Source organism: Megalops cyprinoides, chromosome 22 (genome assembly GCF_013368585.1).
Source record: "Megalops cyprinoides isolate fMegCyp1 chromosome 22, fMegCyp1.pri, whole genome shotgun sequence".
In the NCBI taxonomy this organism is placed as follows: domain Eukaryota; kingdom Metazoa; phylum Chordata; class Actinopteri; order Elopiformes; family Megalopidae; genus Megalops; species Megalops cyprinoides.
The window spans coordinates 17,159,099-17,180,706 of NC_050604.1; the positions used below are offsets into that span (position 1 = coordinate 17,159,099).

At 38.6% G+C, this 21,608-nt stretch overlaps 1 protein-coding gene across 7 annotated transcripts in view; it reads right to left on the bottom strand.

Moving 5' to 3' along the window:
- The window catches only part of LOC118769776 (follistatin-related protein 5-like), a 119,080-nt gene that overhangs the window by 26,454 nt on the left and 71,018 nt on the right, over positions 1-21,608 (bottom strand). For 4 of the 7 annotated variants that reach the window (XM_036517085.1, XM_036517088.1, XM_036517082.1 and 1 more), the window contains exons 7-10: positions 10,253-10,419; positions 5,413-5,424; positions 3,225-3,345; positions 225-386 (exon numbers count right to left, since the gene is read on the bottom strand). In XM_036517085.1, the coding sequence (XP_036372978.1) occupies positions 225-386; positions 3,225-3,345; positions 5,413-5,424; positions 10,253-10,419 (462 nt within the window). The remainder of the gene's footprint in view (positions 1-224; positions 387-3,224; positions 3,346-5,412; positions 5,425-10,252; positions 10,420-21,608) is intronic. The other 3 variants (XM_036517089.1, XM_036517087.1, XM_036517086.1) reach the window with 1 other exon arrangement.

The following is a 21,608-nucleotide window of genomic DNA, read 5'->3' on the forward strand; positions in this document are numbered from 1 at the left end:
TCCTTGCAGACCATACATTTTTATTTCATTTTTACTGCTTGTGTTGCCACTTACAGTTACATCAGGTGACTGGCTCATGTTACAGAATTCACTTTGACCAGTGAATACTACTGGCAGACAACCATATATATAATACACACTATATATATATAGAAAGAGGGAGACAGAGAAAGAGAGAGAGAGAGAGAGAGAGAGAGATTTTTCAGTGAGGAATAAAACAATACCTTGTAGAGTTAGCTGTTTGGACAGCTTTGTGGTGATATCCATGCCGTTCTTCAGCCAGGCCAGCTGTGGGTTGGGGATGCCCTCTGCGTGGCACCTGAGACTGGCGGTGACACCCGGCTCTCTGGCCTGGCTCTCTGGGTGCACCTGGATGACAGGGGGGACTGTGGACAGGAAGATAAAGCAGGGAGAGCATTGGTCAGTGCAGACATGGAGAAACAGGCCGGCACTGAGCACGCTCACAGTGCCCACTGAAGGGAGAAGACGACCTTTTAAATACGGTAATTGTAAATATGGCCAGTATGTCAAACTCCCTGAGCCCTTTGATCGAAATCAACATATTATCAATGGGATTGAATGCATCTCCAGCATATAGTGTATGTAATGAAGTCACATTGATTCACCTGGTAAAGCGATGTTATACGTCAGTAGATATCTAAATGAATAGAAAAATTCATGATTGAATGATACATGTAAAAATATGTAAATAAAGAAACAGTGACTTGGCTGTTACTGCTTCAAATTAAAATGCCTTAGCTGAGTTGAGGGCATACTTAGTATAGCAGCACCTGGGATTTCAATATCAAAGCTGGCACAACTGTATATTAAGCGGTAACAATTGACTGTGTACGGATATGGCTGTGGCCATACATTTGCCCTGACATATCACAATAAAATCTCTGGGACTGTACTGTATATGTGTTCCTTATTAAATATACATCATCTGTCTTTTTTATGGATGACAAATCTAATCAATGCCCGGACAGACTGCTTTTTTTTTTCTCCTTTCTTGGCATAGCTCCACGGAGTCCTTCCTCCAGAGAGAGCGGCTCCTTGAACGCGCGCTGCAGGAGGGTGCACCGCCCAAACCGGTGGAGAGAGGGCGCCAGGGGTGCCATCTGCTCCCGCCACCATGGGTAATCTGCCTGAGTCCACGCCACGCGGCTAGCAAGTCTGTCACGTTTTCAGAAGAGGTGAGAACTCACAATAAAGACGTTTTGTATTTTTTTTTTTTTGTTATTATGATCCCACCACAAAATGAGACATGAAACAATGGTCTCTGTTCGTCTTACGAATCTGTCCTTTAACAACCACATAGACCCTGATACTAAATGATACTAAATCAGCTACAAGAATATTCTTCCAAACCGAAATTTCCTACTCCATTCCATATTTACTTTATGATGCAAATTACTTCTTCAAGAAAGCACATACTGTATGGCATGGGCTGTGCAGTAATGACTGCCAACAAACAGCTAAACCTGAACACACATCAACTTATGTGATTCTTTTAAAGGACAATTCATTACTAACCCAAAGCACTGGAATGAAAGAGAGACGTGGTCCCCCCATCCCACAGCACGGGGAATTCAGACAGCGAGAGAGCGTCCCTTAGGTAGCACTGACAGGTGTTCTGCCACAGTTCAGTCTTGTATCAATCTAGTATGCAGATGACTTGCAAATGCTCAACGCTACCTTGGACGGGGGTCCCCGAGCATCACAGTCATGCTGACAATGTCTCTGGAAATCTCACTAGCCTAACATTCATTTCTCAGTTTCCTCACAGCTCCTCGGCAGAGACTTGGGATTGCCTATTTAAAGAACATGGCGCATTTATTTATTTTTTTTTTTTTGCTTTGTCTGAACATCTGTGAGGCGTCTTGTTGTTTGTGGCAGTGGTTTTTCTCTGAGAGCACTGTGCGCTCTTTCGAATAATTCAGCTCCACACTGTTTAAATGTGAAAGTGAAATGTGCTGTAAAATGCTTAAACCTCTCCCATTCACTCCCCCCCGGTGTAACCATAGTGACGTTTGTCACAAAGTTCGAGCCACAAATTTGAACGTGTCACTTTTTTCGGTCACAGAATTCTTAATCAATTTAAATGACTGCCAGGCTCATATTTTGCTTCCTTGCTATACCAAGGAATGCATTGCAGTTAATTTAAATAGTGAGTAAGGTATAAACTCTAATTCTTGGAATCCCCTCCAGAGCGCAGAGTAATCAGCGTGCTGCGACATACATTTTTCAGCAACAGTTATCACTCTAAACAGATGTCCTGAGGCCAACTTAAACGATCAGAGAAGTGCTTGCCTGCTACACTTCTCTGCTGCAGCCCACATTGGCAATATTGCCAGCTTACAGATTTTGTCAACTGATTGAGAAGAATTAACTGCATAATCGTAATTTTTATACATAATTTTCAGGATATATTTTTACCAAGTAACAAAAAGTAATGTTTTTTGGATTTGTTACAACACCACAATGCCCCTAAATGAAGAAACTGTGTATAAATCAGCTACTTTTTCCTCTAGATAACCTCTGAGTCTAGTGACATTTGTAAAAAAAAAAAAAAAAAAACCCCACTTCTGATGACTTCCCTCTGCAGGGTTGGCAACAGTACACACAAGGCCACCCTGTCCCCCGAGTAGCTGTGAAATCCCGATGACTACTGGATCTCGCTTGACTTCACGGGCAACAAAGGGCATGTCTGTTTGTGTCCTCATGGAAGGCGGGCAGACAGTGCAGCTATCCTGACTATCCACTGAGAACCACAGAGAATCGCAGTGAGAACCAGAGAATTCACCCTATTGTCTCAGATATCTTTATTTCTCAAAGGTGCATTAAACAATATTTCTTTTTTTGATATGTTATTTTATTGGTGCAGTGCTTTAATTTACTCTTACGTGTATGAATACCTGGTACCTGCATTTTTCATTGTTCTATTGTTTTATGTTATGCGCTTGACTGTTGACAAAGCAGTGTCCTTTTTGGATTAATAAAGTACTATCTTATCTTTAGAACAAACTAAAGTTCTAGTTCATAAGAACACTCATGTATATGAATTAAATACTGAATGAATGCTGATATACTTACTTACCTCTTAACTGTTAAGGCATTAATACCTATATTGCAAATAAACTGTGGATTTGGCTACTGGAAAGGGTGGGTGCAGGTTCATGGCACAGATAGTTTAAGAGGTCTAGCAGATGTGTTTCCCATACCGTTCACTTGAAGGAGGTGAGTCTGGGACAGCTGCTCGTACCCTTCAGCGTGACAGCTGTAGTTGCCCATGTGAGTTGTGGTCACCTTTGTTATGTAGAGGGACCCATCATCTCCAAAGTCCTAGAAGTGAATGAGCAAAAGGACTTTAAAATGAAAGACAACTACGGATTTATGTAACACTGCATACAATATGAGTGCGATGTAAAATACACTGAAAAATGCCACCAGCTCCCCCACAGAAAGAAAATCCATACATAAATGCTATATTCATTAATTAAAAGAAATGAAATGCTTAAAAGGCAGCCTGTTTGTGTACGGTACAGATGAGATGGCAAATCAATCAAGCTGTGGGTGAAGTATGACTATTGCAGCAAGAGAGGTTGAAGACAAATTGAAGGCTCTTAATGTAGGCAGATTGGAAGTAAAATTCACTTTACTCCCAGCAGGAGAGTACCATTAGTCTTGACTGCAGCAGAAAACTTCATTTCTATCCTGCTTGTGCCAGGAAATATAGTCTCTGCTTAAATGTAAAACAGGAAAGCTCAGCTTATGCTTTTTTATAGGGGCTGCTGTCTTAAGTTTTAAAAATTATTTTTAATTTTAATACAGAATTGTTTTTTCTCCTTTTCAGCTCAATGGAAGGTTCAGACAGACCCATGTAATTATACAAAATTCGCAATTATCATGACAGATTATCTTTTTGCCAATAACAGATCATTTAGGCTTTATGGTAGTGAACCCTTTGTCTGCGTACATCTAACAACCTTTCTGCAAATGATGGACATCAACTAAACTAAAACAGGTGATATCTGCATAATTAACAAACTATACACGGATTTTGGAATCATATGTTGTAAGTAGGTAGCATTGTAAACCTCTGCAATAATAGACATACCTCTGTTACATAAAAAGTAATGCAATAGACCTGTAAGCAATCTCAATGAGGGAAATATTTTCAACTCATTAAATGTGAGTGTACAAACAAAAAGCAAATAAAAATACAAGACGCACTTTGTGAGGGGACATCAGCCAGACACACACACGCCTCCTCTGAAGCTGAAAACTAAAGGTGTTGCATCAGCAGGGGAAGGAAAGTGCCGCAAAGTCAGAAGATGGAAAAAAGCCATGAAGCTAATGAATTTGCTTGTAACCTTGTAGACAAACATTACGACAGCATTCACATTAATTAAAAGTACCCCTGTCTGGAAAAAAAAACAACTTTTCAGACTTTTTTTTACCCCTCAGCAGAATATGTGGGGGTCCGGTCTCAGATTGATTTATTGATTATTGATTGTAACTTTCATTAGCTAGAGGTGCACAGTAAATAAAGGTGTGAGGGATTCAAATATCGCCAGGTGCCTGTAAAACGTCTGTCTTTTTTTTTAATTTCAGCAAAGCGTGACCCTTGGGCCAACTCCCTGACTGCTTTAAAATATGTTCAGAGCCACTAGCAATTTTTTAAACTGTGCTTACTTACTGCGGGTTAAATATGGCAAAGCCCATATTCAGAGTGGAGGCCTGCACTCCCTCAACATTATAGATGGATTTGATGGTATATATTTTTTGTGCTTGGCCTGGCACATTTGTGCATATTGAGTCACCCACTTAAATGAAAAATGAGTGGTAAAAGTGAAACTGAGCGGGCAGAACATGAAGTACTTCGGGCAGTCCACCCCTCACAAGACAGGCCAAAAACAGACTCGGCAGGAGCCAGTAGACAAGGGACGGGGTGAGGAGTATTTATGGAGAACCAGCGCTCACAGGATATGGCCTCCTGCACACATTCTGTTCTTCCAGTTCTGACAGAGACAATCTCTTAAAGTGCCTGGAAGAGCTCTCTCTGTTAAAAAAATCACTAGCTCACTTTACTAGTATTATTTTACTTTTTGATGTCAGTAGAATCTTGAAATAAAGTTCCTAGGAATGAGTTCAAGCTCATAAATTTTTGAAAATGAAACTGAGGGCAAGTGTTCAGGCAGGCCAGGTATGCAGCAAACAGACATTCTTTATGAAGCAGATTCGTATCCGCTTGGTATGGCCAACCGAATGCTGTTTTCAGAGAAAAGCCCTCACTGCCCTTTTCAAAGATATGCATAGCATCTGTTGTTCTGTGTATTGTGGCTTAGCCTGATCTCATTAGCTTTATGGGCTTCTGAAATGTTAAAGAACAGCAGTTCATGGACATACCTTTGGAGGAATCTGTAAAAAAAAGACAGCATTGAATGTTTAAAAGGACTAAAATTGGAATGGCAGAAATGACAAGATCATATGCAAACAGTTGCAGGCAGAGAGAAGACATGCAGTATATGGACCATATGGATAATTGTGTAGGATTATCTTTATATACATTTACACACATCTGAAACTAGTTAGCCATGCAACCTGTCACTGATTGTTTCTTCTTGTTGTGCAAAATCACTTGCCACTGTATATTATCACCTTCAGAATAATCATAATTTCACCAGAAGCGTCTGCACATCTACCCAGTTCAGACTAAGACAGAATGAAACATGCCTTTGATGAGGCCAGCAGCATGTCATCAGCTGTCTCAGAAAACAATGATTTTTTTTTCCTGGGTTTATATATATATATATATATATATATATATATATATATATATATATATATATATATATATATATATATATATATGTTCTGCAGGATGAGCAGTCTTCATTACAGCGTATTTAAATCCTGCTTCTTTATGTTAATCGCGGTGTGTAAAAACTGAAAATGGAGATGCGGCACACAGCAGCCCTCTTATCCTGGGTGTCCTTGTAAGCCGCTTAGCAAATGGTGACTGATTCACTGGAGTGCCAGGATGCTTGAATCGCACAGGGTTTCTCTGACATCCAGCACATCCTTCTGCGGCATTGAAGCATTAGAAATACATCAGCAGAGATGATTCACAGAAAGTATCCGTTTATGCACTTCTCGCCTATGTAAATGTTACAATGACAAAAAATTATGTTTTCCTAAGTCTGACTTTTGCTGAAGGAAATCCATATTATATGCATTTGAAATCATTCTGCTGTCTGATATGCATTTTTCGTTTCCTTCTTTCGCCTTTAGACAAGGAGTTCCTGCTTGCAGTATGAGAAGGCTTCCACTGTGGGCACCACGTGCCACTTGTTTTAATGCATCACTTGTTTTCGTAATTACAGACTGTGTCTGGTGGTGGTCCAAACTCACAGAGTGCTGGGAGAGGCAGTCATTGATCTAGTGACATCATTAGCACTCAAAGGCAATTAAAAGTCACAAAATTCAATTATTTTCAAACGAGGTACATAAATTCATAATGCTTGAGGATCTTTTTCAATGCAGTTGTGAAGCCAAGGATGCATCACACCGAAACAGTTTATATAACAACTGAAGGCAATATATTTGATATGTATTACACATTTTGGATCTGAAATAAATTCATAATTGTGGCAGCGAAAAAGGCAAAGAAAAAAGAAAAGAAAAGAATACCATGATACGGGACCAAAAAGTGCAACTTTTTTTTTAAACCATTTACATATTTATCAAAGTACTTGCCATTCTGTGACCATTCTATCGCTATGGAAAACGCAATCACAATGTGATGCAAAGTAACTATATATAATGTACTTAATGTATAATTATATATATGTTAACTATGTATTAAAATATAGTGAACCTAGAACAGTAAATATGCAATCTTTAGAACATCTCCAGAATAATGGCTATGCAATGGTTGCTGGGAACTAATTTAAATGTGCCCACTCAACTGTAGTGTGCTCCTCATCAGACTTAAAAGTGTAAACATTCTTTCTGAAAGCTTGTCTTTGAAGGGGATAATACTGGCACAACTGTTATTCGAGCTCATCCACAAAAACTCAGCTGGATCAGTGTCTGTGTTTTCCCACAGAGGATTTGGCCTACCTCCTCCCCTCTTCCATCAGACAGATCTTTTCATACAAGACCTAAAGTTTTACAAACAAACTGCACTCACCAATCTGTGGCTTAATTAAAAAATACATTTTTCTTTCTTCTTGTAACATAGTTCTGACCAGGATGCTAATGGGTGGTTGAGCACAGATGGGAAGTATCAACGAGCATCTCAAGTCAGCTGTCACTGTTATAGTGCACTATAATACGGTGGGTCCTCTTGAGGGTTTTCTTGAGTTTTTGCTTGCAATACAACAATACATAACAGCAGTTACTCATTTAACAGTTAAAAGCAATACATTACTACCAATACATTAACATTAAAATTTGATAACATTAATTAATTAACATCAATACGTTGCTCTGTAGTGTCTGTGCAAAGAACAAACAACTCCACCTACTTAAAAATTGTGAAACTCCACCTACTTGTGACTGCTCACAAACATGAATTAATTCTACAAATAACAAAACTTTCGGGTCAGCATTGAGTGCTTTGTTTTTGTTTTGTTGCCTGTGATTACCCCTTGTTATCTCCAATTTTTGTTTCTTGCCATAGTGGCCTTTTATGTCCTTTTGGTTAAAAAAACAGCCTGTTAAATGAACAAATTTAAATGTTGATTGAGTGCAATAAACCAGGTAAATATTGTAATGACAGGCTCATATGCAGGATTGGCATGGCTGTAGATACACTTGTTAAGCCCCTTGCATGTACCCATGGTACGTAAACATATCTCTGTCTTTTCAACATCATTAACATAGCCAAAAAGATTGACTCACCAATAGCAAATCCTTGGCAAAAACCTGCCTTTCCCCCCTAAAACACTTTGTAATAAGTTATGCAAGAACAAACTAATTTCAAGTTCTATACAACTACCCAACAGAATCTGCCATCGCTAATGGCCAGATATTTTTTACGATTATTCAGACGTACCAGGTTCATTATTTGCACTGCTTTACGCCTTCATCAAACCACAAGCAGCAGCTATTCTCCAGAGCAGCCGAATCGCGGGAGTTACAATGAGCACGTCTTATCATAACATCAGTTTATATGCTGATGATGCCCTCTTATTTCTTCAACAGCCCTCAACCTCATTATCCACAGTCATTAGGGCCGCAAGAAACACTCAGCAGATATTCTGGGTATTCAGTCAGCTGGACCGAATCAGGCTTTCCACTTCTTAAAAGACTAGGATGCCCTCTCTGAGGATTTTCCCCTCAAATGGTCTGCCTCCGACTTCAAATACTTAGGTATAAAGATCACAGTAAACACCAGTGACCTTTGTGGCTTGAACTTTGTACTATTCTGTTCTAATTAGCTGCACAGCTACTATAAAAAAAGAATATATTACCACAAATGAAGTGGTATCTATACTCTAGGATCCTAGTCTATGCCATGCCTCACTGGTTTGTAACTCTGGACTTCATAATTACCTCATTCCACTGGCAGAATTAAAAAACCCAATGTTAATTAAAAACATTTTAGCCATTGAAAACCCATGGTGGACTAGCAGCTTCTAACTTCCTACACAATGTGCTCACAGGCAATCAAAATATACATAATCAAATGAACTGACCAAATGTACCATGCATTTTGCCTAGCATTACAAGATATTGATCATTCTGAGAGCAATAAGCTGTCCATGATCTTCCCTTCATCAATGAAACAAAACAAACTTCAAAATTTTTTGCAGTTGTAACCTTGACAGTCTTGAGGATGTAATCTCACTCTGTACATCCAGACTCCCATCTGGTCAAATCCCATTTTCATAATCAATGCCAAGCCATTTATTTTTGAACACTGGAAATAAAAAGTCATAACACACTTATATCACCAGCTTGAAAACAACCTTTTAATGGTCTTAAACAAAATATAATCTCCTGGATCAATGCTCCTTTTAATACCTACAGATAAAACAGGCCTTAAAATACAAAGTCAGGACTGATTCTGGACTCACATCAAAAAATAAAGCTATTAGTAATTTGACTGCCCGACACAGACATGTTCACAATGAAACAACAATCTCTCATATAATTACTTGAGTGCACTCTGGCTTTGCCCCCTGTCCAACACCTCTGGGAAATTTTGTGGCAAAATTAGCTGGCATCCTTTGATAGGACACCCCTGTAAATCTGCCTCTTTATGTAGCTGGTAACCTTTCAGCTGTAGGTCACTCATTCTCCCACTCCAATTTCCTAGTTACCTCCCTTGCCATAACTAAAGTATTATAGTATGTTATAGTATTTTGAAGATATTAAAACACATTAACTTGAAAAATAAAGGCAGAATTTCAACAGATCACTTTTTAACTTACCCAGTGAACATTCCAGCCATTAAAACAGACAGCTTTCCTCCAAAATAACATTCAAATATACCTTAAACACTACACCACTTTTCTTAGCTGTACAGAAGACAAGTGATACCAAAGCTTCATTGTCACCATTGTTCTCCCTCTTCCTATCTTGGTATGCAACAGCTCTTCTTTCTTGCCCTTTCCTTTCTCTTTCCTATGTCTGTGTATGTATGCACTCATACATGTATGTAATGTACTAATGATAATACTGTTCAATGGAGCAATGTACTGTACACATCACTCCAGTGAACACACTGCAAAGAACAGTAACAGTATTAATGTAATGACTGACATCACCAATGTTTTTAAGTTGTACTGAATCTATTCCATTAATCCAATCATGATTCAGTTTGCACTGTCCTCCCTTTTGCCCATTCTAACCCTATTTGTTTATTTGAGTCTACTTTCATTCCATTCGGTCAAATATCCATTATTTTGTAAAAATGATGAAATTATGCTGTCACTCATTTCCTCTGGTACTGTCCCCATTTGTACCAATCACCTTTTGTCTGTTGTTTTTTGAGTTCAATTTTGTATGCTCAGTACTCCCTATGAATCATTCAAAATAATCATCAGTGCATTAATAAGCTGGGCTTAGTTTTTTGGATGTCTGGTACAAATTTGTGTCTGTGTTTCATCAAGACATACTGTACCATAACTAAATATGTTGCCAAAATAATACTTTTAAGAAGTCTGTAGAAAATGGCAGTACATTTTAAAATCCTGCTCACTCTTTAGATACTTAGGTTTTAGATGTAGATACTTACATTGATGTCCTCCAGGTCCAGGATGTTAAGGACTTGGTTGTTTCGCTTCCAAATGATGGGGGGTCTCCGTACTCCCATAATGCCACAGGTCAGAACGATGCTCTCACCCACCGTTGCTGTGGTAACACTCAACTTCTGCTCATCTGGCAGGTTCAGCTGAACCACCTCTGCAAAGAAACGATCACTGTTTCAGTCAGTGGCTGTGTGTGTGTTTATTCGTGACATTTCTATTCAACCTAAACTGAAATGTCCAATATGAGGCGCCAAAGATAAGACTGGAAACACTGGAAAACAGAGAGCATGGCTGGGACACCAGGAGGAACAGAAATGATCACAGTGAGTCAAAATTCCCAGTTATCTCATCATAAGTATGGTGTCTCTTACAGGACATATCCGGTTGTGTCCTCAACAATGCACAGGGGCATGCACAAGTTCCACAGGGAAGAATGCCCCCTACTGGACAAACAGTTTTCCTAGGTAGTCATCCATACATGCGTTAATCACACCCTGATCCATTTAGCTTGAGCTGTTTGTAAAAAAAAATGAGGTGATGTCCGCTATTTAAAATAATACAAAAAGCTCAATAACAAAAGTATAGCCATGAGAACACACATTTAATCTGTCTTGGCAAGTCTTTTGCTTATAACCTATTCCAGAGATAACCTGTTACTCAAGCTTTTCCTTTAAGGGAGAATGCATATGCTTGCATCCCAGAATACATCAAAAATATCATTAATCGCAAGTAAATTAGGGACAATCTACACAAAAAATAAATAACTAGGCACGCACAGAAGAAATTTCGTGTTCATTCAGAAGTCATTTTGACAATTAATTAGACTTAATAAAAGCATCACGGTTTTATCATATTGTTCATTAAAAGTGTGTTCGCGGTGACTCAGCTCTCATTTCATGGTATAACGAGACTTGTGTGCTTTTGATGTCTCTCTTGGATAATGAGGATAGCTCTATCCTGTGAGGAAAAAGTGAATTCTAACTCAATTTGTTCCACTCCTGGAGGCGTGAAACGCCAAACGAAATGAAAGCCTGGTTCTGAACAATGCCTTCCACCCGGTGTCAGAGTAACACGAGGTAAAGGAATTACAAACCCTGCAAGAACACTTTGTAACAATAATGCTCATTACTGGCGCTCCCTCTGCCATAATTGTTTACTTGTGCCTCGACTGCATGATCTTTTCAAAGGACTCCGCCATGAAAAATGGACTGATTTTAGAAAAAAATAACAATGAAAGATGGAAAAGCATCTTAATCCAATTTAGTGATCTGTTCAATCCTCCAACTTTGCAATTTTTTGACTGACAAACCTGAGTAAGTGCTGAGTGTTTGATTATCCACGAAACAGTGAACTACTGGACATTAATGGAGAATGTTTTACAGATAAAGAAAAAAATGAGTGCTTGCATTATATTATTTTTTCCTTTATTCAATCATGCTTTTTTTGGAATTGCAGATGTAACATTAGGCTTTTCGCACTGCAACAAGCTCAGGACTCATGTGGAAATGCAGAGCAAGGGAAATGCAACCCATGCGCCAATTCAGCTATTGGTAACATCTAGTCATACAGTGCATTACAGTAAAGTAAGCGCTCATTGGACAATAGGCATTACTCCACTTATGTTAACCCAGCAACTCGCGGGCCCCTGTTGAGTCGTAGGGTGATGAGAGAGCTATGTGCTAAGGGAACCCTGGACAACCTACCCACCCTTATCCTTGGTGGGACAAAGCCACTATGTTCTGCTGATGTCAGGTCATAGTCATTGTCAGCAAATCACACAGTCAGGTTTTGAACCTGGGCTGTAGGGCTCAGCCAGCACTCAAAGTGAACACCTTGCTGACTAAGCCATTTGGGACCCAAATACTTGCTTTTTCAATAAAAAAAAGTTATGGGGTAACTGGAGAGCAGGTGGTTCAGATAATTGGTGTTTAATTTTAAATTTAATAGCCCCAGGAGAACCAAAAAGTAAGAAAGCAGAGCAAAATGAAAAAAGGAGAAATAAAGAAATGAAGATAAGATTCCACTGAATGACCTTCCTTTCAATCGTACTGCTAACAAATTGATAAATTCTGAAAAACTGACAAGGATTCCTTGAAGGTTTTGAAGAGTTACTGGATGTTCTTGGCAGAAGTGTACCTCTCACTACAATGCACTCTTGAAATATGAAGGAAAAAAAAAAACATTAATAATTATACTTTAAAAGAAACAAATCTAATTGTATATTTTTGCTTTGGTATTGGGCACAGTCCTCCATGTTATCTGTCTCAAGGAAAATAGCTTTGCTCATCTGTGAAGAACCTGCAGACAATCCAAAAAGACAATCTTCTGACTGCTGTATTAATGGAACACTCTGAGCGCCCTATTGTAATGCTGTAAAAACATGGCGCACTTGGCAAACACACCCTGTGCAATTAGTTTTGCTAATTCAATGTCAGCACAGTCAGCAAAAATGCCAGCTGCACTGGGTTTTTAGTTTCCGTCCCAACTGCACTTACTTTTTCCCCTTACAAAAAGGGTAGAAGGGTGATGAGTCGTGGTTGAAAAATTAGGTGAGGCTATGAATATTATTAGTGTAGCGGCATTTTGGCACATTGTGTACATTGTGGCACCCAGAAGAACAACCACCGCAGTGTGTAGTCCAATAATATGACAGTAAGGTTACATCAAGGGCAGCCATGAGCAGTTGCCATCACCACCATTGCAGTGACGTCAGTTGCTGCTGGATGCCTCAAAATGAAATATCTGCGTATGGCAGTTGCTTAACTGAAAAGTGCATAAATTACATTTAACAGTGTTTTCATTATTTGATCAAAGTATTTCCAAGCAGTGCTTTTGGCTGAGAGCGACACATCTAGTATTTATCATACACAGATAGATAGCCATGCCAAACGTGAAGGGAAACATGACAAAGCTGTCCCTTGCTCTCAGTCTTTCCTTCCATAATGTTTCACTGCCTCAAACTAGCCAGCAGATCAACGACACTTTTAAAAGTGTCTTTAAATACATTCATCACATTTCAAATGATATCTACCAAAGGTTTTGCAGAACCTTAAAGGCACCTATGATTATATTATGAATGAAAAGGATTGAAAAAAGCATGAATGCGTTTTTAAAATTAGCGCAGTTATAGTCTTAATAAAAGCTATTCACGAATCTTAATAAATGAATAAATCTGCTCTTTGCTTCACAAGGAATGACTTGCATTTCAACATTTCCAGAACATATGAGCATAAAAAAAATATAATGCTCACAGCAACTTTGGTTTGTTTAGTTCTTAATTTTGTGTTATTATTTTGACATGTGGTGTACAGCGGGGGGTCCTCTGGTGGGTGATTAAACATAAAAATAAGCAATAAAACATGACAGATTTCTTGTATTCTTAAACTGTGCTTCATAATGAGGAGAATCTGCTGGAGAAGGACCTGACCCTCGTTAGTAGGCTCCATTAAGTGTTACTAGTTTATCAACAATGCGTTTTGCTTACTTTTTTTGGATTGGTTGATAATATTGGCATAAGGGTTCAGTGTGGACATTGACGCAAGGATATGGCGGCAAGGTTATGGAAATCATTCAGACTCTGATTTAGTAAAGCATGGTCATTTTTTCCAGCTGACTGTGTGATTTTTGCACTATTTAAATGAGCTGACTTAGTGTGTGCTTAGTACATCTGTTTAACTTAAAGCAGCGTTTTTTTCATTAACAACCTTGGGGGCTTATTTGGAAAGCTGCAGCTGCACAGCACCCATTCCACATACGCGTAAGTGTGGCCCAACAATTTTTCAGCCTTGTGTCTTGGACAAAACAACGTTGAACACACAATTCCCACAGAGAGACAATGCAGATTTGTTAACTGTAGAAAGAAGGAGTGGATTCTAGTGCAACTACAGAAACATGCCCTTATACTCTAAGTATGCTTTATATTGTATAAGTACAAGGGGAAGGCAAAGAAAAAAAAAAGAATCAGAGATTACGTTTGTGAGGTTCAAGGGATGAACTGATAACTTGCACTAACCAGGGTAATTCCTTCCTGCTGCTGTAGTTAAACCCTCAGGCTGTATGCACTCAGAGGAGAAATCACTGTTGTGTTTTCATAGACATCCATCCATTTGTTGAATTACTGTGGAACTTTGAACCGCCCAACAAAACCTTCACAGAACTGTGGTGCGTGACAAATGCCATTTTAAATGTATTGTGTAATCTAATTCATTTTAAGTCTTCAACTGTTAGTAAAAAAAAACAATCTCTGAGAGATAATGTAAGAATAAAGGATATAACCCTGTTGTAATTTACACCTTCATCTGGGCTCGTCAAAGTACAGAGTGCAATTCTTAGCCCTTTGTCAGCCTTAGTCCACTGTTGTAGACAACTTGTATTGCAAGGATCTGTGAGATTTACTGAGATTACCATACATGGACCACTGTAGGAAGACCTCTACTTTCCAAACGCACTGTTTGCTCTGCGAAATGAGAAGACTATGACACAAATAACTGACAAAAGGTGTGCTGAAAGCAGAAGTACCAAAAGCACCAAAGGCAAGGAACATAGATAATTGCTCACCTGCAATTATCATTTCAGTACACATACTGATTGAACTGTACTTGTGGAGCTGCCCATTTCATTATGTTACTAGTTTGATTAGCAGACAGGGTGACTCATAAAGCTCACACTGTATTTTTATCCTTTTGCAAATTATCTATTTATACAGCTGGACATTTTCTGAGGCAATTAATCTTAATTACTTTGCTCAAGGGTATAACTGCTGTGCCCTGCTGGTTACAAGCCCTATTCCCTTATCAATACACCACTCTATTCATGTATGTATATATGTATACGTGTGTGTGTGTGTCTGTGTGTGTGCACGTGTGTGTGTGTGTTAGAGTTGCCACCCGTCCAGTTTTAACCCGGATAGTCCGGTTTCCAGGCTATATGTCTGGGTGTCCAGTTATGACTGTCATTTGTCTGGTTTTTGCAATGTTCTCTCTGGGGGAAATCATGTGGTTAGGTTGTTCACTTTAAGTGTGTTATTGCATAGGGGTGTCCAGTTTTGGTTTGTTGAAAAGGTGGCAACCCTAGTGTGTGTGTGTCTGTGTGTGCATGTGTGTGTGTGTGTGTGTGTGTGTGTCAGTGTGTGTGCCAGTGTGTTAACAAAAATCAAAGTACCGCAACTGTAAGAAATCTGCAATTGTAACAAAAAAAAATGTTCGCACAGCATGTAATTAAGGGATTCAAGCTAACTGAACAGACATTCTGCAAGTGACAATATGATTATAGCCCTCTGTTAGATGAAAAAGATAGTTCAACACTGATGTCAAGCTCCCGAGTGGTGATCTTTATTACAGAGGGTTGAGGAGACGTGACCAGGTCTGTGGTTCCACAAGAAAAGCCTCTGTCTAATTCATTTAAGAGTCTTTCCATTCACAATTATAGCCTTGCAAAAATATTAATAATAGAATTTTCATTAACACCAATGCATTGTGTGGCACTTTCTCACTAGAATAAAACAAAAATCAGGTTTTATGTTTATTTATTTTTACGGATCATAAGCAAATGCAAATCAGGCTACATTTACACATTTTGGTGCGGAGTGGCACTGTAAGTTCATTATATCTAATTGTGCGGAAACCGACAAGTAATCCATCTCCTGGTTTCCCCTACAGCGTCCGAAAACAACAAAACAACAAGAGAAATAAAATTAAACGATTCTGCGGACTTGGTGTAACAAATTAACAGCACGCCTGAGTTCAGTTTGTAACTCTGCCCTTCAAAGCATTGATACATTTTGTGCCACTGAAGCTATATGCATTAAGTAATTCAAAATCAATAAGTCATTATGAGGACATTTCTAGCCAGCACCTACACCTACAAAAAGCTGCCAAATTACTTACTATATTAATAATACTAATTAATAGTACCTAAAAAATTACTATATGTTTGGTAAGTTCCTGCTAATTCTTGTAGAAATGCTGAACTCTGTATGAGGTATGGCATCTTGGTTGCCCTTGATAAAAAAAAAAAAAAAAAAAAAAAAAACTACTGCAGACTCCTCATTGTAGACTTCCCCTTCAACAGATTTGTTAATGTTCCCTTCATGTCAGTCATATTCAGTCAAAAAATATACAAGGTATGAAATGTATTTAGGTGAACATGGCACTGTCAGTAAACAACTATTTGTATCCACTTATAGGCTAAACACCACCAAATGCAAACTAAAAATGACTGCCCATGCACAGGCCTGGACTCAAATGGATCTGTCTGTCCTCCATTTGAGGCCTGTAAGTCATAAAGGAGGGGAGATTAACTGGAGTTTTGATTTACCCTGGGCTGTACCCAAAGCAGGATATATGATCATGGCTTCTGATGAGATTGTCATTAATGAATAACAGAGAGGTTACTGGTCAGCAGAAACCATTGCAAATTGCAAACAGTTAATTCAAGACAGTGGAGGTGATTGTTGCACGATTGATTGCTGTGTATGAATTCTTATTCACTTGGGATGAAAAATAAAACACAGAAAGAAGGGACTAGCTTTCCCAAAATGGAAATTGGGCCTGCACCCCTCCAATCCACACTAGTTCCTGACATATGATTATCTTACTGCACTAATGACCCAGGCTCCTCCCACGGGGAACTCTCATCACAACTCTTGGCAGTAAAATACACCCATTCACACTGAACTATGCTACACAAAGCGATGCATTGCCCTCTTTCTTTAAAGTGTACAATAAGTGCACTGATAGGGCTTTTTGCCACTGGTGATGTAGATAGGAAGACAGAATCCTGTACCCTGTCACTTTTCCTTGACATGCTGAGGTCACAACTAAATCATTCTATCTTTAATTCAATTTCTGTTCACTGTGTCGTGTGATCTTGTTTTGTCAGGTTTCTTTTCATTCCTGGGTCCTTCCACCCAGAATCATTTTCAATTTTCCTGTCAATGTCAGCCTTTGCCTGCAAATGTAATATCCGCATTTACACCTCTGCAGAAAGTCATTTCAAAACACTGAAAGACTATCAAGGATCCATTTAAGAAGGCTTAACCCCTTAAGGAAAAGGAATAGATGTCTTTCAGATAATCTACAGTGCTACACGATGATGAGAGGGAGAAAAATGGCTAGTCCTTTTGCATAATTAAATTCATGGCATGGTAACCAGATACCAGACCATGGCAGTTGCAAGTTATACATTTGTTTCTTTATACATACTAAAATGTGTCATGGTTACAGAATGTGTGTAGTTTTTATAAATCAAAAGACTAATTTGAAAGCATAGAGTGGCTACCGCCAAGACTATGTTCAATGTTCAATGGGACTTTCAGTCATCACTTTCAGTCATGACTGAAGCTACTGTGTTTGTATTCCTATGCAAAAATGTAGAAATGGGTGGGACAGAGGGACATGCCCACTGCAATATTAGGAGCATATCAAACCAAAAAAAAAAAACAAACCTTCATGGCTCATGAGAAACAAAGTTGTCATTTATATCAGGAAACAGGAAAAAGGTTGAGAAATCTGTCTTATTGTTACCTAGCAATTGATAGATGTTTGATTTGGGGTACATGTCCACTACTGACAGTAGTTAGAGAACTCTTGTCAGAGCGTTGCTCACTAGAGTGCTGTGTTAACCTATCTGTATGGTTATGCTACAGTTGGGGTTGACTGGATGGTAGCACTGTCAGTGTACTGTTATCAACATAAAGAAAATTTACTGTTTGTGATTACCCCTGATGTTCAAATGAAACCTTGAATTTTGCAGTTGAGTGACAAGCAAAACCTTAGACATGACAGCGGACAGCCTATAAAAAATGAATCAGTGTAGCGCAGAGTCCTGCAAGCATATTTCATAAATGTAACTGATACTAACAAAAGGTTGTCAAGTGGTGGCTTTGCCCAAGTGTCCCAGACCTGCTGTCATATTGTACACCTGATTTGTATGTGCTACATGGTGCCTGATTTGAGAAGGTGTTGACAGGACTCATTTTTAACAGCACAGCCTTGTGTGAGAGATTTTCAAACAGCATCGGTGCAGGGGATGGTGCCAGTAGCGTCCACACCACCTGTGCTTAGCCCCTTAGCTCTAGCCTTCATTTTGAATGTGTCACAATGTAATTAATAAAGCCAACAAGCCGTCGGCAACACCTGAACCCTGCCATTATGTTATCAACTTTCGTGTGACATTGAACTCAGGTTATGTTTGTTTTCGTGATATGCGCTGGGTCAAAGTACATCAGGGATAGCTAATGAGAAACCGGACAGAGTCTGACGGTGACTGAGTGGCCTGACATAGACACTGAGTAATTGCCTCTGGCTTCTTTTCACTGTCTTGCATTCGCACCATACAGGATGCAACATTCTTCTCACCACAGTCCTGGAGTCCTTCAAACAATGTCACTCTTCTTACCACTGCTATATTCAGACACCTAATGATATTTTAATAAAAATAAGTAAACGCATGAACAACCTTGATTAGCTTACTTTGTTTAATGAAAGCAATCTGAGAAGATTATATTGTGTAACAAGGTATGAATGTACAAGTAACCCCAGTTCTAACACTAATACTGCTAATACTGACTAGACCAGCTACTATTCCTACATAAATGCTTAGCTCTAATTTGTCTGTAGAACACAAGCAGACTTGGGTATATTTAAATATACCCACATCTAAACAAGCAACTCAGTGTGCTCATCAGTAACCAATTAGTAAAACAGTATTAGTCATTTAACAAGTTTATTAACTACTACTCTGAAACAAAATGAAAATGAAGACCACTGTTCATGACAAATAGGATTTAGTACACTATTAGTTATACCTGAATTACATATTAAATTTTTATCTTACATATTATATACTACATGTATTAATATATATCAAATGCATAACTAAAGAACATTCTCATGAGAAATTCATATTTCAGTACACCATTAGTTATGTCTTTATTAGTCTTTCAATGCAATTTCACTAATCATTTTTAATTTAAAGGACATTAACTAAGATGTCCAGTGTCCCATTTTAAATCTAGCTAATTGAATGGAACATCCTTACTTACATTTGACGATCATCCAGACCTTGGTTATTATATCAACACATCTGTCTGATGCACTCTTTCATAACTCATAAGGTATTTAAACTGATCTAGGAGATCTGCTTTGTACTCCTGTCATACACATATTAGTCCTTGCAATAATAAAAATACAGAAATGCATCATATTTCATTTATACAGCAGGTCTTCACACTTTCACATTTTAAAGTTATTTTTTTCACTAATGACGTTACACTAATGCTATAAAATTAATCCGCAACAAGTTCCACAATATAAAAAGAACCCACAGGCCTTCCTTGAAACCTGTTAGCTTTTTGGACCATGAAAGTTTGTATGAACTCACGAGGGAGTGTGAACGTTCATTAATTGCCATTGCACTGCGGGCTATGAATTAAATCTCACTTCACAATATCAGCTCCGAAGAGCATTCGCTTTTTTTCCATAGACCGAAAGGGAGAATACAATCTTCTCTGAAAAAAGCCAAGAGTAATCCAACACAAAGGACACAGCCTGAATTAACTAATTTACCAGCTTGACAATCCGCTCATTAAACATCAGGCTGGGTAATTCCGACTTCTAATGACTCCAACAAAAGAAAAAGCGCCGTCAGATTTAATGAAAGTCTCACATGGAGAACAAAGGTAAAAGCGAGAGGCCATTACACATCCTGAAAGTGTGAAGTTGATAATAAGAGAATATTCTCTTTTCATACTCAAAAACCTCAGATTGCCCCGTCCAACCAGGCTCCATAATATTTGAAGTAATATGAAAATATAGGGTCTTCACAGGTCCTTTCAGCAGAGGATGACTTACTAAAACTGTCAGCTGCGTAAGGGACTGTTTTTGGCTGATATAAGATATGTATAAATTACGCATGTAACGCACTGTCAGATGCATGGATGTTGTTTAACTGGTCATGCTGTCACCTACCTGTACCGGTTGTTAGATGCTGGCTTGAATAAATATTAATATTATTTGAAGATGATGATGATTGTAAATTCTTTTCATGATGCATTCCTTCGATACAGCAGTATCTGTGAATTTTGTGTGTAGATCCTTCAACTTTATTTAATTTTTAATTACCTGTGTTTAATAGCAGGGTATGTTATTAGCATCATTTGCATTGTACTGAACTACAAACACTGTACAGGTAGAGAGATAGACACCAACATTAAGGTAACTACAGAATTCTACAGGTTGCATCCAAGGGCCTTATTTACTTTAATGTAAATAGTGTTGGTTACCATTTTTTTTCATCACAAAATCAGGTGTGAGTTACCCAGCTAGCAAAGCCAAAACTGGCTACTAACAATTCACACTGGCAATAATCAACACTGTAATGTTATATGCCACTCTGTGGACGATTGGCAGGTGTAATTGTCACAAACATCATCTTAAGCAGGTACTCTCTTCTCTGTACCCTTCATACACTTGCTATGACTATGATGTTATACTGTATCATATCAAACTCACCACCGCTGTCAGCAAAACTGCACACAATTCTTACATCACATACAATCAAAACTGCAAAGAACTGCTACAAATTGAATGACTGCAAGCCAGAATAGCAAGCTGACAGGTAGGCTGATGTACTTATTTAATCACATGCCCCTTGTCCCCAATGTCTTTTACTGACTTGTATGGCACATATATTTTGGACACATGAGTAATGTAGCCTATTTGTATGCTGAAACCATTGCTGCAGAGATACACCACACAATACAAGAGACCTGAAAACCAGGTTTGAATATAATCAGCACACCATCTATAATTCTAAATAAATGTCACTGGTTTATTAAATGAATAATACAGTGCAAAATAAATTATTTGACAGTTCCTTCATTAGAGGGATTACTGCAAAAGACTGGCATTTTTTAAGAGGTTCAATCACAAGCAGTAGGTGTTTTCATTCAAACAACGCCCACAGCCTTGTCTCTGTCAAACAGCAGGAGATCGTCGTAAGAATCACTCTCTGCAGAATCCTTGGCGACCTCACCTACCAGTCAGTGAGTGCCAACCGAAAAACAATTCATGAAACCTAGAAAATAAATAGATAAATAAATGAACAGCCATTGTGCATGCTAACCCTTTGGCAATTAGGTTGAAATAGATGTTGCTACATGCCTCACTATAACACCCTCTGCTAAGCTGTCATGTGTATCCATATCTGTTGCTATGTTGATGTGCAGTTTCTTGTACTGAATGTTTAATAAGCCCTGTAAAGCCAAAAGTCAAAACACTCCACAGCCCTCTGTATCCACTTTCTCAAAGGCTGGCTCTCCAAACATAATGTCACAGACTGCCC